At 45.2% G+C, this 18,656-nt stretch overlaps 1 protein-coding gene across 2 annotated transcripts in view; it reads right to left on the reverse strand.

Moving 5' to 3' along the window:
* Positions 1 to 4,599: 4,599 nt before the first annotated feature.
* elavl4 (ELAV like neuron-specific RNA binding protein 4) overlaps positions 4,600 to 18,656 on the reverse strand; it is a 61,394-nt gene continuing 47,337 nt past the window's right edge. Inside the window, exons 6-8 of one of the 2 annotated variants that reach the window (XM_037468727.2) lie at positions 11,740 to 11,965; positions 7,828 to 7,866; positions 4,600 to 5,006 (exon numbers count right to left, since the gene is read on the reverse strand). In XM_037468727.2, coding sequence (XP_037324624.1) covers positions 4,679 to 5,006; positions 7,828 to 7,866; positions 11,740 to 11,965 — 593 coding nt within the window. In that variant the 3' untranslated portion in view covers positions 4,600 to 4,678. The remainder of the gene's footprint in view (positions 5,007 to 7,827; positions 7,867 to 11,739; positions 11,966 to 18,656) is intronic. The other variant, XM_037468729.2, reaches the window with a different exon arrangement.

Genomic DNA, 18,656 nt, shown 5'->3' on the forward strand with positions numbered 1-18,656 from the left:
TTAATGCTATTGTGTGGTATTACTAATTTGAAATCTTGCCAGAAAATGATGAGAAACGTCCTTCACAATTTCTGAGGCATAGATAACTTCTTCGAATGGCTGGTTTCGTCCAAATGAATAAACCAATTTATCTAGAAAAAGAAGCCTAACAAATCTTTAGGATCTGAGACCACCGAATGCTTGAAGAGTGATTGTTAAACATGTGTGTGATGTGTATTCCAATGCTTGATTGATCACAAGAAGAAACATCCAAGCTCTTAACACCTCATTTTATTGTCCCAACATTCAAAAGTACAAATAATTCAAACACAACAGTTTTATGAAAAAGAAAAAACAAACATTTACAGCAAGATTTTTATTTTTGTTTCCAGTTTCAGAAGTGACCTAAACTAGCAAGGATAACATGAAGTCATTCATCGCAGTAATTGGATTAATAATAAGAATAAGAATACTAAGAATAATAGCAATAATAATCATAATAATCATCATTGATAATTGTTAAGTAATAACATAAGCAGGAGAGAGAAGAGAGCCGCGGTCATGGGGCCCTGTGAACATTTTTTCGTCTTTTTTGTCTTTAAAGATTTCGTTTATAGATTTTTCAGATAGTAAACAAACACGTCTCAGGAGGAAAATGAAAACTGACAAGAGCCTGGTTCCTCTGTTCACCTTCCCTCCTCCACTACTGGCTGCGTTGTTCCTACTGGCAGGCTGCCACTATAAGGCGCTACTGGGGATGGTGTGAGCCATAGGGGTTGGGCATAGAGCGAGGTGACGCAGCCCCATGTTTCAAACACCCTGACATGCACACGCTTTCTCTCTCACACACACACACTCACACACACACACACACGCGCACGCACACATTACAAAGCGACTGCACGCGCCGTTTTTGTCTCACACGCGCACACATACTCTCAGGGAGACACGCACGTGTATACGTTCGTATACATGTGCACTAAACAGACCCATATGCACAAGCACGCACGCACGCACGCACACACGCACACACACACGCTTTTTACACAGAAATTACAAACATGTGACAAAATGTACATAACGCACATTTGGATGTACTCCACGCTAACCAACATGTGAGGACAAGCGCACGACACGCACACATTTACATAAAGGAACATGCATACAAACATGCACTCATGCACGCACGCACGCACACACACCCACACGCGTGCACACAGGGTCTAGGCAGAACACAGGCACGCATCGTAAGAGTTCAAAAGTCATACAGTGTAGGAAATTAGTTCACACATCAGAACAACATTCTACTGGGGTCGTTGCATAATTCAAGCTCCCGACGGCGGGGAGCATGAAGGGGTCTGGTTGGTTGGTTGGTTGGTTTGTCGCCCATTGGCGATGTGATTGGATGGCGCGGATGATGATGATGGGATGGCGAATGACGATATAAGATGAGCCGGCCTGTCAGATGACTGAGGTGTGAGAGAGAAGGATGTACTTAATGCGAGCATGCGTCTGAGTGTTTGAAATGCTCTCCACACACCTCCTTCATGTTTTCAAGTCTCCACAACAAACAAAAAAAATCCAATTCCGTATATTTATACTTCTGGAACCGTTCCCTTACCTTTCACCTTTCAAAATATATAATATATATCATATTAGAGTATATAAAATATAGAATCGGTACAATCCCTTTTCAAACCTCCAGAGTACTTCTTAAGTATAGCAACAACTGCTTTAAATAACAGTTGGTGTGCAATGGTAACAATTTCTCATTTTTAAAGATTTGTTGGTATGTCATTTGAAAACATGATGAATATTTTTAAAAATAAGTTTTGACTCTTCAGTGATTTTTGACCGATTCAGTCCAGTGCAATGAATGACCCTCAAACAACAATGGGCATCTGCTCCTTTTGAAAATGTATCTGCCCAAGCCTCCAAGAACTGAATGTTATATAAAATGTTTTACTGAAAACTATGCTTTCAGACCCACATTTTTGCATAAGGTTTCATCACAAAGCGGTAGTAAGTGGAGGGAGGGTGTGGACGGAGTGGCTTTTTAGAACAACACAAACTTATCACAGGTTATATTGAACCAGAACGACTGTTTATAACATTCTATTAAGACTAAACTTTATTGAAAAAGATCTAAAGATTTCATTTTAACAAGACAAGAAAAAAGCAATAGCAAATTTAACTATTAACTAGGTTATGCATAGCGAGTAACTGTTTCTAGTAATAAGGGAAGAGCGTCCCCCAACCCTCCGGACATTTTTTTCAGTTTTCTTGACTTTTAGATTTTTTTATATTGTAATTTTGATATATTGGTACAAAGCACGAACGTACTAAAAGTTCTCTCAGTGCAGTGGACTACTGGAAGAGCCTCCCCACTAGTCGCTTTGTTCCCTTTTGCTCAGAAACGCCCCCCTCCCTGTACCAGAATCACGCAAATACACAGACGATGAAACAAATAAATACACTGATAAATTAATTAATCAATCAATCAATTAATAAATATATAATAAATACAAATAAATAGAAAAATAAATAGTTTAAAAAATAGATAAGTAAATAAACGGATAAACGAATACAGTTTTATATTCTAAGCTTTTGTTCGCTTTCTTTTGCCGCGGTAGCTAACTGAAAGTTAATCCAAATCTTTTTTGTTTTTTTTTTCTCCACAAGCAACGTGACGACAATTGAACAGTTTCCTCACAAGTTTTTCTAAGTAACTGAACCACCACTTCATAATAAGTTGTCATATGAAAAAGACAAGCTCAAACAAAATAACAGTGACAACTCATATAGTACAGTAGATATTGTAAAACAAATGTAGACTATATATGTATATATATATCATCTATTTGTACACAGCAAAGAAAGACACAGTTGTCATAGATCCTTTTTTAAGGAAACAAATATCTAGACTAACGGAACTAGCTAATCATCATTTAGTTTTGACAAACGTTTCACGCTCAGCAAGTAACCTAAAAGTCAGCAAGCCAAACCAAAAAAAATACAAAATCAAAATTTGTTCAGTGATTCTTACAAGGCCCAAATTCGTTCATCTGGTTACTCGGCAGAGATAAGTCTCACCAGATTTTTGGGCCAACAATAAACGAATATTAAACAAGGAACAGCAGCTCAATTCAATGCCAACATCAAAGTTATTTTTTTTCTTTAAACAACACATAGAACAACAAACTTGGATATTTAAGATATGTGAATAATGTAGTATAGCACCTACTGTTGATCGCTAAAAGGAAGTTCTTTTCAAATGTAAGTTCACAAACGCAGAGCGAAGAAAATGATATAATGTATAGTATGCTCTCTAAATGGATAGATGTGTATATATCTATTTACTGATATCCCATATTAACTGATGACAAAAACAGGAAAAGAAGTGGACAAAGGGTCTTCTTGCTTTGGGCTCTGGACTATAAGGATGGTTGGGCCTTGGAAAGAACCCTCTTCCTTCCCTTTTGGGTATCGCTGTTGAATAATTACGCACTAGTACATATGTGAAAAATTACCAAAATCACCTGCCTCAGTTTGCATCCCTTCCATCTACAAAATCACGGCCAACTTGGATTTCCCAAAAAACAAACAACCTTTTGATCCTATAAAGTACCACGGCAGAACGACGAGACAAGGTGGTGCCCCCTCCCTCCCGCCCCGGCCCCCCCTAGTTAGCCAGTCAAAATATTTTTCTCTTTTTTCAAATCCAGATTCTTGTAAAAATTCTTCAATAATTCTTATTTTAATTATCATTTATAAAAATAGATCTTCTTTCTCTTTTATCTTTTTCTAAACGCATTTTTTTTTTTCAAGCAAAGAGATCTTCTCTTTGGCAACAGTGTTATTTTTTTTTTTTTCTTAAATTACTGAACGTGTCATCAGGAAAGCTAACCCATCCCCTCCCTCGCCCCATCTCCCTGAACCACTGTGAGGAAAGACATTATGTTTTGTTTGCGATACAAAACAAAAACAATGTTAGAAATTCTATATATTTTTTTTTCTACATCAGAGTTTCTGGGATTGTTGAATCCCATCTTAAATAGATAAGGGGAACTTTTTGATACACACTAAAAATGAATGAATGGTTCACCAATTTAAAAAAGAGCCCCCTCCCTTTTAACGACGGGGAGGTATATAATACTAACGACAGTGGATCCGGATTTACAAAAGAAAATCAAATCCTGAATCAAGACAGAGAAAAAGGTTTCAATCGAAAAAGGACATTCTCTTCTCTGAAATAGGGGGAAATACGGGGATTTGCTACTGTTTACACAGAAGAGAGAAATTATTTGAACAACCACAACAAACAGAAAGAATATACAACAAAGAGAAGCCTGCATTATCACAGGAGCTTCCAAAAAACTCATGAACATTTTCATCGCTTCGTTTTGTAATACATAGGCAACATTGGCTTATAGGTCCAAAGTTATAATATAAGCCATTTCTAGTTCAATTTGTTTGATGGTTTGTCGGTTGCTTTGTGTTCCGGTGGGAGTTTGGGTTTGCTGTGTTGGATGGCTGTAGGAGGGTGGTATTGACTGAAGGGGCTAAGGGACGGGTGGAGGTGGGCGAGGGGCGTGGTGGAGGAAGGAGGGGCCAGGGAGGGGTGGGGGGGGGGGGGGGGGTCGGGGGCAATTTGGGAGCAGACAAAGTCGCGGGGCAACTGCTTGTTATCTGCCAAAGTTCAGGACTTGTGTGTCTTGTTGGTCTTGAAGGAGACTTGCAAGACGCGGTCGCCCAACCTGTAGCCGTTGAGACTGGCGATGGCCATGGCCGCCTCGTCGTAATTCGTCATGGTGACGAAGCCGAAGCCTTTGCACTTGTTGGTGTTGAAGTCGCGGATCACCTTGACGTTGTTGACCGCGCCGAAGGGCCCGAACAGCTGCCAGAGAACGCTCTCATCCGAATCCGGGGACAGGTTGTACACGAAGATGCACCAACCGGTGCCCGTGTGCCCGGGGATGTTCATGCCCACCAGGCTGGTCATGCTGTCGATGGTGATGGGGGAGAACCTGATGGGAGAGGGAGAGCAGAAGAAGGGCAGAGGGAGGAAAGAGGTTAAAGCATGCGGTTGAACTCAATGTTTGCACCCAGGAGATGAAGGGGCCATAAACTGGTGAAAAAAACTAAATCTCCAGCCACAAGATGACAGCCAAATATTTAAAACACAACCGCAAAATATAAAAGCCTGCCACGACGCCTAACTTTCTGATGAGCTACTGTCTGGAGCGATAATGTACAAAAAGCCTCATTCTTTTAAATCTTTACAGGATTTGGTTCAAACCACAGAAGCTGATCTCCAAGCTGAATACACAGCGTCAGATAAATGAGGATGCACATGCAGGGATGTCCGTCGTACACGTATGTTCATGTCTAAATGCACATGTTTGTGTAGCTACTCCTGGATTCTGAGAGGAATGTAAGGAATGACGCGCGGCGGTATTTCCGCTTAAGCAGATGCCGATGAAGCTCCTCTCTTTGTGTCTGCGAGCGGCTCCTTTAAGGGCTAAATTGCAGGAAGTTGTTGAATTAAATCGTTTCTAGAAATCTATCAAAGATCATGCACCAGCCTGCTAAATCTGTTCTCATTCGCCTCATAATCTCCTCCTTCTTCTTGTGATGCAAGAGATTTGGATCCTCTCAGTTGACTTCACTTAATTGCCTTTCCGCTCAAAGGGAAGGGAAAGGAGAGGGGGAGGGGGGGAGGGAGTCCCCACTTTTAAATAAAAGGTAAATGAGATAAAAGGGATCATTTCTTATGCCACCTCTCCCCATGAAACGACTAGAGGCGTTATTGGGTGTGCTTTAATTGAGATTTCCGCTTTGCTGCAGCTGCCTGGGAGAAGGCTGCTTTCTTAACCAAAGAGAAGGAGGGGAGAGGGAGCAAACTAAATGGGAAATAGAAGCACTTTGCAGCCCAGTGGCATTAAGGTACAAAGTGTATTCCTCCCACTCCTCTTCGCAGTCTGCAGGGTGTTCTGCTCTGTTCTATTCCAGAGCTGGTGGCACTGATCGATAGCGCTGCTTGCTGCTCAAGGGCCTCCACCCTTCTGGCTCTCTCCAGCGACTATGCACGGGCGGCAACCACTGCGACCTTCCTGCGTGACTTTGGTCATGCAGAGTTGGCTTCTGGCCATTGTAGTTGCCTTGGATGCTGATAAAAGCACCTGGAGGGGTTCATTCCTGTTAGTGAGGGCTCTTGCTCTTTGGCTACTTTTTGTTGAGATCATATATTTATATTTTACACACCCACATCTGTGTTATAAGATGAAGATTGCTTATAGTAGCCTGTACTAAATGCAAGACTGAGCTATCAGGGATTTTTCAACATTCGTCAAAAGGGTCGCTGCGGCGGCAAACTGTACAACAAAAGGTTCCCAATCCTTTTGTGAGAATGTTCTCCATTGTGGAGAGTCTTGACTGGGTTCAGCGCGCTGAGGCATGGTCTGGCGTGCTCGTCTGCGCTCAAGCCCCTCCTGCTGGGCGCGGAAAAAGAAGCTGAAGGATGCGGGGAGGTTTGTGTGACTGTTTGGAGGTGGGAATGTGGAAATGCGCTTGCGTCTGTAAATGTGCATGAGAGCGTTGCCATCAGAGCGGGACCAAACGCTAACCAATGTCACAGACGAGACCAGGGGTTGCATAGCAACAGTGTGGCTGACCAGATATCTATTCTGTCCTTCTTTTAAAGCCAACCATCTCCAGCTCTAAACAGCTTTCTTCTCTTTCCTTTCAAATAACCACAGATCAGTGAAAAGCACTTCTGGGTTGATGGCATGCTTTTCAATCAGGACGGCTGAACCACACACTTATTTTCACCCTCATGAAATGATAAAGAGTGAGGCCACGATGCCTGCTAGGCTTATAACAGCTTTTCAAGGGAACTTGCTAGGGGAAAAGTTCCCTCGAGATGAATCTTCATCTCTGTTTGAGTTGCTAAACTGCCTTCGGATGGTGTCCCTTGCGCTTGCAACATGCAAGATGCCATGGTGCCCACATGAAAACACCCATCACCACAGTTCCACCACAGCTCAGGGTTACGTAAGACCTACGGTAGCGGGAAAGCAAAATGAAACAGGGAGGCAAAAAGGAAGAAAAAAATTGAGCAGAGCAGTGCCGAGCAAAGCTGGAGCTGTCTGCAGTGAAACAGCGTTTCCTGTTTCCAGCAGGGATCCAGGTCCATCCAGCCTCATCCTGTGTGCTCACTGAACACCACCTCATGTCAGCTAGCAATGCCGGGAAATGAAGGCAATACGTCATTTTGTAATGGCTTCCTCTGCACAGATGTACATCTGGTTCACAAAGGAGTGTGTAAATACTTGGCAGTGTAGAGGGGTTTTATTCTAATGCTGTATTGAGGTAATATCCATATAATCAAAGTGATTAATTAGGAAATGGCTGTTTCATCAAGACTTTTCCGAAGCAATAGCTGTAGAGTGACAAGGCAGGAGAACCTGAATCCGGTAGAACGAAAACACACCTAGAAATTAAGAGTGTTACAGCAGAGAACAAAATGCATTCAATACACAGAAACCAGCACTCGTCATAATCAAAACAAAGCAAATTCATCACCACTGAAAACAAAGACTGATTTTCTTTCTTTTTTTTCTTGGTACGGTTTTAAAACCAACTCAAGCTTACAAGAAAAGAAACCCAAACAAATCAAAAAGAACCAAAAATGCAGTTGACCGAGAACAAATGGTCAAATGCAAAGTGACTTCAAAAATACAAGAAAATGTAAACTAATGAGAATAATATAAAGAACAGAAAAAAAGGATATTGAAAAAATCATTGAGTCAACATGGACATCTGGCATTGGGTGAAGTTTTTAATTACCTCTTTACGCCATAGGCCATATTAAGCAAATTGTCCAGCCTGTAAAGAGAAGGAGGGTTCTGGGGTTAATGGCGGGCAGATGGTCGACTCACTCAATGGAACTAATGTTAAGTTCCCGTAGGAACTGCATGGTCCTCCTCACTCAAGAACAAACAAACCCATCTATAGTTGGCCCATTACACTGAGGAGCCCCACCAGACAATGCTATCTTCCGCTAATGAAGCTACGGTAGCGTCGGTACGGTCGGCTGCTTCGCAGCATAGCCCTGCACTAAGTAATACATCGAACATCACTGCAGGTGTGACCGGTGAACTGTTATACAATAGTACAGCAGCGGACACTTCAGTGTTATAGTCACACAGAGCGCTAACGGCACGGCGCGGGGGCTGTGCTAGCGCGCTAGGCTAGCCACATGGCAAAGAGTTCTGTCAGTGTAATGGTTTGGCATTTGAATGATGGTGAGCGAGAGAGGTGACTGTGATAAGGATGCTTTCTATGAAGTGGACCAACGAAAAACACAACTGAACATGGAGCTAGCCATGAAATGGTCAATGTCCGTCTTGGTGGTGGGGGTCAACCTGTTAAGTGCAAACGAGTCAGGTGGAATGGCTCCTGTGTTATTTGGAGGGTGTCCTGTGTCTAAAAGGGGTTAGGTTTTGGGAAATGTTGTAGTTTCATTACAACTTGGCCTGTAAGTGACAGCCAGTCAGCCAGAGAGCGATCTGTTTGAGAGATAGTGTTTGTGTCTGTGAACCTGTGGGCTGAATGAAATGTGGGGGCCTCTTGGATGGATGCGGTCTGCTTGGTGCCTCGATGACCTTCATTCCTCACTTGGGTCGGGCCTGTCTCATGTCTTATTAACTCCTGTGGCCTAATGGACAGGGGCCACGGCTTATTGAGCAACAGCTGGGCCACTGACTCCTTGTTCCTCTTGAAAACACCACAAAGTCTCTGACTTCGCTTCGCCTACGCAGGTTTTTTCTCCTTCTCTCTTTCAGTCAGCAAGCATTTGCTTTCTTTAACCTAACCCTATCCCAAAAGACCTTGCTGCATAGTGTCAACAATTGAATGGAATATTTTATTGTTTATATCACAACACACTGCTAAGAACTACTCGACAATTCAAAAGTGATATTAGTATTTTCCTCACATGACAAACATGGAACATCATTATTATTAAATTGCAATTAAGAAAGTAATTACGTTTTGAAGGCTATTATTAATAGGTTGTAAAATAACAATCACAATAGTATTTGTTTTGATAATTCTGAATCTAATTTACATTGCATGTAAGGGATAAGAGATAAGTAATCTTCTAATCGGGTCCAATTAAACCCCGGGATGCCAGGTAATTGTAGTTAAGTACGTTATAAATTGGAAATCTTACAGAACTGAAGAGCACTGTTATAATGTGTGCTGTAAAATGACATTTATGTTCATGTCCTTTACAAGTCTTAAGTCCCTGCAATGACATACACTCTTCAGCTGAGTTATGTAACCATATTACATTTTATACAAACCTGCTGCGTATTGTGTAGGCCTGCTTGTTCTCTGGGTTAAAATGTATATTTTTCCCTACCAAAACGTAGGATCTATACGGGATCGTTAATGCAGTAATTAGAACGTTAGGTGGGAAGCGAACAAACAGGCTGCTCTGCGGGTGCTCAGAGGAGAGGGGCTCGAGGCCCGGGTGCACCAAAACATCTGCTGGCCGCCGGACTGTAGGGCCACAACAAAACACCCTGCCCCCCCCCTCTCTCTACCTGTTCCTCTCGCACATGCATCAAAGCACACTGATGCGCGCCAGCTTTTTACACTGCCTCTCAAAGCTTAATCCAAACAATGGAGCTTTTGTGCTCCCTCTCCATGCTTGTTAATGGAGGAATGGGTGTTTTTGTCTTCTCTCTCTTTTAAAAAAACAACAAAAATCTGTTCAATTAAAATTGGCTCCTGCCCTGGATATAATAAGGCTAATTTGCTAATTAGTGCCGTTAGATAACGACAGAGGATTGGAGTCGAGCCGGGATCCAGGGCTTAGTACGAGCACATTATAAATACAATATGTGATGTAGTCACGCAAGCTTGATACAATTGTGATTCTATTTGTGTTGCGTAGCATCTACCTTTTTAAAACATTCTAATATTGCATTACTCTAGATTTCATTTAGTCTCTTTAAGGGAAGAAACAATAGCTCAGGGTTATTAAATCAGGCACATTTCTAACGTCTACAGTGTTGAGGTTTTTTCGTGGAGGACTTGGGAGCACAGAGACGCAGTGCAGAAGTGTCCTGTGGTTGTGAGTTGTGATGAGAAGCGACAGCTCTCCTGCAGAGCCTGTAAATTGGCTTGGCGTATCACAGACACACAGCCACGCTACATCGCTCAGGTGTCACACCAGGGAAGCCGCTCCAGAAGAAAAATACCTTCCGAGCTCTGACTTTGATAGAGAGTAAACAGCACGAGCGGCTTAGTCTTATTGAACGAGAGAGGAAATTGTACCAGCGCACGTTCTCTCTCCACAACGTAATGTCATACAATCACCATGGTTGTGTCTTGTTGAGGTTAAAGGTGACATGACCTCAAGTAAGCCCAACTGTGTAGTTGGTGAGTGACTGGAAATGCCCAGTGAGGAAGCGATATGTACAGTGCTTCATAGCCATTGCATGGACATGATTGGACATGGACATTTTTTACAGGACACCTTCAAGATATTTTGGCATTGCTGGTTTTATTAAGTCCTTTGTTCATTAAATGTAACGTGGTCTACAGCTTCTACTGTAGGGATTCAACACGTATTATTTGTTGTAAATCCTGCAAAGGTTTGACGAACAATTACAATATTATTACCAAAAAGTCCTGTTTTCTTTTGCCCAGGATTCTCTGGGAATATTGTGAGTATTGTTGACATGATGGCATTATGATGAAATGAGGGGAAATACGTAGTTGTGAACGACAGAACCCCACAGTCTCTTGTGAGCAGTTCCTGTGTGATCCGGGCGGACCCACGCGGAGCGCTCACGGGGCCCGATCTATTGACACCTGCTCCAGGTGCACAGCTCACACCTGCTGTTCAAAAGGGGGGAAGCCGCCGCTGAAACGAGGGTCCCCAGGAGAAAAGATGCACCACACACACACGTTGCTGTGACTGATGCGCTCGGTGTAACGTTCCCTCTTCGAACATCGTAAATTCAGTTTGGTTCAAATGATTTTTACAAATCGGGCCTTTTGTTTAGAAAACGCATGTGTTTCCTTTTATTAAACTAATTTATTGGTACATTGACCAAAAATAATTGCTATTGAGTGTGAGACTGGCGACATTAAATGTCCTCACATGAAATAGGAATCCACTTAATTATAACAAACACAAAGGATGTGCAGACGTATTTTAAATGTTAATCACGCAATCAGTTAATAATATCATTAATATTTATATTATTTGCTTTCCTTTATGCTTAACTTGAACACTCGAACCTGGAGATGACCTCATTCTTCTTCTGCATAATATGCATGTACAGTACTTTGATTACTTGTATTGCTTCATCAGGTCTGGCATAGAGCTGGGAAGTAGGAGAAGCTGCTTTTTGGAAGTATTTTTCCCAATTAAGAGGCTCCCAGTTTATGTAACAGTGGTAAAGTCTAATTTCGTAGCCATTAGTTACAATTATTGCGTGGTAATATTATTTAGTATTAACTAACAACTAAATATTTAATCTAGAAACACTACAAGCACCTTGGTAGATAACTTGGTAGACATAGTTAACTTCTCAAGTTTAACCCAAGAACCAGATGTTTCCGATCATTCAATCACCCCCCTCCCCCCACCGGGGGGGGGGCAGCATTCGCCCAGTGTGCATTCCCTGACTGCTACCCGGCCTGCTCCTCTGAGACCCCCGCCCCAGCCCCAGCACTCACCTGAACCTCTGAGCCTGGTGGTGGAGGGGGCCGGGGTACCGGCGATTGGGGGACTGGTAGAGCTGTGACAGCAGGGCTTGGCTGGTCTTCTGGCTGGGGTTGTTGGCGAACTTGACGGTGATGGGCTCGGCGGCCCCCGTCGGCTTCTGTCCGTTCAGGCCCTTGATGGCCTCCTCGGCCTCTATCCTCTTGTCAAAGCGGATGAAGCCCACACCTCGGGAGCCACCTGCGGGGCCAGCAGATCACAAACAAACACGGGCCCCTTTTACTTTACAGGGTTTAGACACAACATCGCAAAGTAGGAGTCTTTCACCTTTTTTTTTTTCTACCTACACAGAAAAACAGGAAAGGAAGAGATGACTAGTAGAAGAGCAACACACTCTCTCCGAGCATTGTTCTCTGACATTTGAGCCGTTTCCTTGGAGATATTTTTTTTGGGGGGGGGGGGGGCACCTGAGAGGAGCATTAAGCAGCCCGCGCTCCACGGGCGGTACTTATTGGTGCGAGCGGATGCTCCGTGTGCTTTGCTGGCTGTGTGTACACCACATATATGTACGTGTGCACGGCTCTCTTTTAATGCATGCGGCTCCTTGTTTTAATGAGGGTGCCTGGACGGCCCAAAGGACGCTCGCCCAGTGACAGCGGCACTCTGCCGGAGAGGCCATTTGCATAATACTGTGTGTGCACACGGGCATGCCTGCGTGACGGGGACTGAATAAAAGGGGAATTTTGTGTTTGAGCATCATTGTGTGCAGTCTCTTTCTCACATATAAAAACCCTCCTTATTGTTATTCCACAATTTTTCTACATGGCAGCCCTCTCTCCGCAGCTCTTTTTTTTTTTTTTTTTTTACTATCTCCTGCTGGAATGTCTCCCTTGAATTCTTATTTGAAGGAGCACCTCGACCGTCTCGGTGCCCCTTTTGTTCTTTTCTCTCTGCAGGACACGGGCAGCACAAGGTTACTTACTTTCCAGCCAGGCGTGGAAACAAAAAGCCACTCTTCACAATCACCCATGAAATATATCTTGGTTGAAGCTTTATATTTTTTGACTTTTTGTTCTACCTGCCCAGAGAAAAATTGACTTGCCTAATTTAAAAAAAAAGAGAGCTCATTTGCACTTTGTCTACAATTTTCAAATACTGGAAGAATTCCGCCCCCCCCCCCCCCCCCCCCCCCGCTCTCCCCTCCACACACATTTAGGGTAAGCTGTAGTGATCACGGTCTTCCTGCAGCAGTAAAGTACTTTAAGGCGTGACAGCGATAAATTATATTGTAGTTCCGCTGTGTCATGTACAAGGCTCACAAATCAACAATCTCAACGGACCACACACACACCTGAACAAATGCGCTTGCCTTCCACCTGTTGGATGATCTCATTAACTGATATTCAGTGGAAATTATTCCGATTTATTTATTTTTCTAACTCTCTGGCTCCTTTCTCCCCTGACGGGCTTCCAAATGTTTCCCTTTCCCAACTTCCTCGTGTGCCAACTCTGTACCTGTACATTTTAATTAGCTTGTCAGAGGCAGAAAAATAACAATTCTAATGGGATCCACGCAGCGCAACAAGGAGCGGTATTCGTGGTTTATTGCGCTGGTTGTCACGCGGGTGCCGCAGGCGAGGTAACGTGGGGGTCGCCGCCGCGTCTTTTGAGAGAGCTGTTGGTGAGAATATTTGTCAATTTGGAAAATGTAATAAGCATTTCTGCTCATCCAACACCGTGCTTCGCCTTGATATCTGGGAGGCGCCCCTCCCCCCAATTTCACAACCCTCTACTGCTGCGAGTCACAGACGGCGCCTCCAAAAGGCGTGCTCAAGGGCACCTCGGCGGTAGTTGGAGCGCACCGCTCGTGCACTCCCTCCGCCGAGGACCGCATTCGTCCTTTAATCCTCACACTTGTTTGGCATTGAGCTGCTCCTAAGCCGGTTCTGGCAGGAGGGCCTCTGGACAAATGCTCGGCATACAGATGAAGGCACGGCACAAGCACACAAACGCACGCACGCACACACACACACGCACATACTTAAGTGATGACTTGAAGAGGTGCTGTTGAGAATGAAGTGTGAAAAGAGCAATAGAAGTGTCCGCGATCATTTGAAGTTCCCCGTGACCGGTTGTGCGTGTGGGAGAGATTTATTATTTCTGTGTGTGCTTTTGTTGTTTAAGTGTCCAATAGCTGCTCTTGTCCTTGAGTTTGTAGGATTGCATTGATTGTAGGGAGGTGAGGTTGCTAGTTGACCCCATCATTTGTGCATTACGCACTGTTGTAACGGAATCCCCTTCTCCAAGATTCCAATTTTGAATAAGCCCCCAACAATAACACCAGCTTCAGGTAGTGAAATACAACGCAGGTTCTTTGACTGCGATGCAGAACAGTCACGTCGGCCCTCAGCTACGGCTGAAGGTCGTGCTGTGTTTGTGCAACACTCCTCGTTTGCACCTTTCGGGATTCGCTGGAGAGGAGGAACAGATCAATGTGAGGGAAAAGTCTCTAATGGTGGACTGAGATGGAATCCGACACACATGTATGAGGTGTGTGATGATGTGAAATCAACCGTTACACACTACAACATCACACTTTCTACAGTATAGATTCACATTTTATACTCCAAGGCTTAACAATGTTGACAAGAAAACAAGATGTCTGAATTTGTCAAATGGGCGTAGTCCCCCTTCAAACCAATCTGCTCCTACTGTTGAAAGTATGGGTTTTGAGATGGCTCATGGATCTATGGTTTGTGGGATAGAGCCAGTATGTCGGTGTCCCTCATTGTTCTTGATGAAGGAACGACAATGGAGGTCTTGATCAAGGAACGCTTGCTTTTGTTGTTCTCATCGGAAAGAGAGACTAGTCGCGGACGAAATGGATGCACTGGTTTTAAATGGGAGTTGTCTGGATTCATGAAGCAGATTATTCAAAAGCGTGTTTATTACCGCTCGGTCATGCCATATTAATGTCGTAAACCTCGAGTAGAGATCCCTGTCGAACAGACAAAAAAACAAAAACTTTGCCATCGACGAAGCATGCTGCCACTCGGGGGAGCCCGACCTAACGACTGTTAACCGGCCCCAGAAGCCTCGGCTACTTATCAACCGGCGTACAGGCGACGTTGGAGCACAATGTACTTACTAAGGAACAGCCGGCGTCTCGCCCCGTCTTCCCTCTGCCCGTCCTCCACAGGAATCAACGGCGGCTTATGTAACTCGCTCTACCTGTGCTTATCTCTCCCTAACACACACCGGCGAGCACATTGGCTGCCTTATTAATAACACGCTGCCTCGATCCGGGGGAGGGGGGGGAAACTGGAGGGAGGGAGGGAGGGAGGGGGGGTCTGTGTTGGGGGTGGGGCCGAGCGCGAGGGAGGGATGGAAAAAGGGGGAAAAGGTAGGAATAGAGGATTAAGGGAGGAAAGGACAAAAGGGGGAGAAGGTGATGGAAGAGAATGGGACGAGGTGACAGTGAAACGCCGATGATGATGATGATGATGAAAGGAATCGGGCGCCTTTCTTGCGTGCTCCCGCCCGAACGCAGTCGATATTTCTCTAAAACCTATTATCATTTCCCCAAACGCTGTCTGACTGACTGAGATAAATGACTTCTCTTCAAAAGGGACACTGGTGGAAAAACCTGGCTGCCGCGTAACAAAAGACCCACGTTCCGCTTCCTCCTCGACCGCAAACATCGTCCTGCTGCCAAATGTGTTCGCGTTGTCCTGCGCTCCGTCCTCTTTCCTTTTTAGCCTTCTCTGAACGACTCAACACTAACGCAGGAGGAAGAAACTAATTGTATCCCTGCTATCGACTAATAATGGGGGGGGGGAAGAGCCGTGTCCTTGTTTGAAGGGACACGCGTGTTCCTGGGCGCAGATGGCGTTGGAACAAGCGGCGAGCGGAGCGGCGGATGGACTTTGAAGCGTGGAGGTGGCCGGCGCTTTAGCCTCTGTCAGCGCGCCGCTTCAACCATCTGTCCGGCGCATCAACGTGCATGTGGGCAATGTCTGCTGGCCGCCGCAGAGGCCGTTGCACTGAGATTATATGGGAGGAGGAGGAGGGGGAGGAGGAGGGGGAAGAGGAAGAGGAGGAGGAGAGGGCAGGGAGACAGCGGTACAAGTCAAGGCCGCGGCCGTTCCTCCTGGAACGTGCAACTCGGCTCGTATCACCTTGACCGCTCTGTTCTCAGGGACCTGGGATGCGGCGTCAGTCTGAAGGGGAACATCCATTATCAAAGTCAAGGGAGGAGAGAACACACCCACCAAACCAAAGGGAAGGTGATCCATTTGAGATTTTGAAAAAAAAAAAAGAAAAGCAAAAAAGAAATTGTGTGAGGGAAAGCAAAGACGTGGACTGCAAAGCCACGCAGGTCTTGTGAGGAGACGTGTGTCGGGCTCCACCAACCCGGGCAGCACCGCGCTGTGACATTTCCCTGACCTTGAAATCCATGATGTTTTGGTGTTTTTTCTCTACCGAGCGCGGCAGGTACGGCACAAAGACGGAGGAAGCAGCGAAAGCAGTTTCGTGCAGATTAGGCAGCACGGGGGGGGGGGGGGGATGCTGGTGTTTTAGAGGAGATTGGCTTCGGTGGTGCTGATCCGTTTTTTCAAATGTTTACGCACAAAAGATTTCTGGGGCTGGTCGTTTCGCAGATTTCACCAGGAAGGGAAAAGAAACAAAAACACGACACATTTCAACCAATAGTCCTACGACCACCATCGCTTTTAGACCCTGTGAAATCTTGTCCCTTGGGTTGATGAAAACGGCGTAGCCAAGTAAATCTGGAGCAACGCGGGCGTCCGATCCGCAGAACACAGCGGTCCCAAATGGCCGCAAACCTACGCACGTGAAAGCTGATTGATTCCCTCTCTCTCTCTCTCTCTCTCTCCTCAAATAATACCACATTACAAGGAGATAAAAGCTGTGTGTGCTTCCTGGTTTCCTCCCTGGCAAAGGTGGCGTTTCCGTAGCGCTAAACTGAAATGGCTTGGGTCGAATTTTACGGAGGTGTCGGGGAGCAAGTCGTTTCCAAGCAATTTTGTCAGTGGGGCCATTTTTGTTGCACTTCAGCATCATAACAACAATTTCAAGCACTCAACGGAGTCAGTAAGCCGCACACAACGGTTCCTGTGAAGTCCAAACAAAATGTCATGCGCGCCGGTGCGATCCGATTTCCAATTCTTCCTTAAACATACATTTGACTTTGAAGGTAACATTATCATTATTATTATTCCCCAACATCATCATGCTCCTCGTCTCTGCGAAAGCGGGTGTTGACTTTTTTTTTTTTTTTTTACAACTTGGCAAGAAATAACACCAAGGTGTCTGAAAAGCTTTCAAATATGGACGGCTCATGCCAGCAAAACTTCAGGGTAGCTGAACCTTAATTTAACGCTATTTTGATCAGGAACAATCACGCAACTGCTTTTATGCCAAATCATTATTCATTCAGTGAGCAAAACACACTTGTTATTAGTAACACTGGCAATCTCGATCTTGACACTTGTCGTCTTGTTGCCATGGGAATCCTTCCCGGTGCCACCTTCCACCCCACATCCAGGGAGCATCAGCCAATCCCGATGCACAGTGAGCAGCGATTTTTGTCTCACATCAGATCCCATATTTGCGGAAGCCAAGTATGTGGCAATCGATTGTACTTGTGCATTGATCGGGTGAGCTTTGACCTCTGGCCCGCACGCAGGACGAAGGATTAGGAAGAGCCAAACGTTGATCCGAACCCGTCTCTGATATCGCACCGGTTTTCAAATTGAGGATGGCTTAAACCGGCGGTCAGAGCCCAAGATCATGGCCCGGGCCGCCGTCCCTGAAGGCTGGTTGGGGCGAAGGGAGAATCCGGTCGGCGCCGTTTGCGCTGATAAAAGAGACAACATGTGCTCACCCGTCCAGAAGGAATCAATAGCCTGGGCCGCAGAGAGAGAGAGAGGAGGGCGATGGGGTGGAGGAAGATATAGAGAGATATCCCTGTCATGTCAATGTTGCGTTCGCCCCTCAGAGCCTCTGGGGCAATTTGGCAGTTTTAGTGGATGTTTGTTTCTGCTGCTTTTGACCGCGAATGATGCAAAAATAAATCAATACATAAAAGCGACGTTTTTCTTAAGTTTCTTCTCGTCTTTAGGACCAGAAGAGTGACTGCAGGGTGCGTCCTTGTTGATGAGGAGGTCATTTGGAGAACAGGCTTCGCGTTTCCAGTTTAGCAGCGCTGGGGACCGTCGGCCCATCTGCTCGTGGCCGCCGGAGAACATCGGCTCCTCCGGCAAAACTTTGCGCAAGCAGCACCGCGGCGGCGCCCGTGTATTTTCCTCCCCGGGCCTCCCTCGCCCCTGCAGCCCACTCCGTTTCTGTGGGGAATGTTTCGGGTGTGTCTCATTGAAATAGTTGAGTAAATTGGATTCCAGGCTCTGATTAGGTTTCCGAAGGTAATAAACGACGGGAAACTGGCGAGTCACTGATGACCTGCGACGCGACTTCGACGTCGTAACGACACAACGACACAACTAATGCTGGACGGCGCACAGGTTTTTGGATCACAAGCCACTCTGTCTCGCTCCTTCTCCGTCTTTTTCCTGCCTCGCCTTTGTTGTTCTGTACTTAAATTTTTTGGCAGGCACAGGAGAGTTTCAATTTGCAGCCCATTTTTTTTCTTAATGGCAGCGAGTGTGTGGGTGTGCGCGCCTGTGTGTATGCGCCTTGAGTGCGTATTGTTGCACAGTGACCGAGGGAGGAAAAAGCAGAGTCAATGATGTCGGCAGACTACCCTCGGGGCCCTTCTAAAGTCATGGCATGTTTTTATTCACCGGCAACTATTTCATCAAATTGATCATTAACATTTCTCCTAGTGATCCTTAACCCTCTGTGAACACCTTGCACAACATCTATTATTATTATTATTATCATCTTTGCG

Source organism: Pungitius pungitius, chromosome 7 (assembly GCF_949316345.1).
Source record: "Pungitius pungitius chromosome 7, fPunPun2.1, whole genome shotgun sequence".
Classification (NCBI taxonomy): Eukaryota; Metazoa; Chordata; class Actinopteri; order Perciformes; family Gasterosteidae; genus Pungitius; species Pungitius pungitius.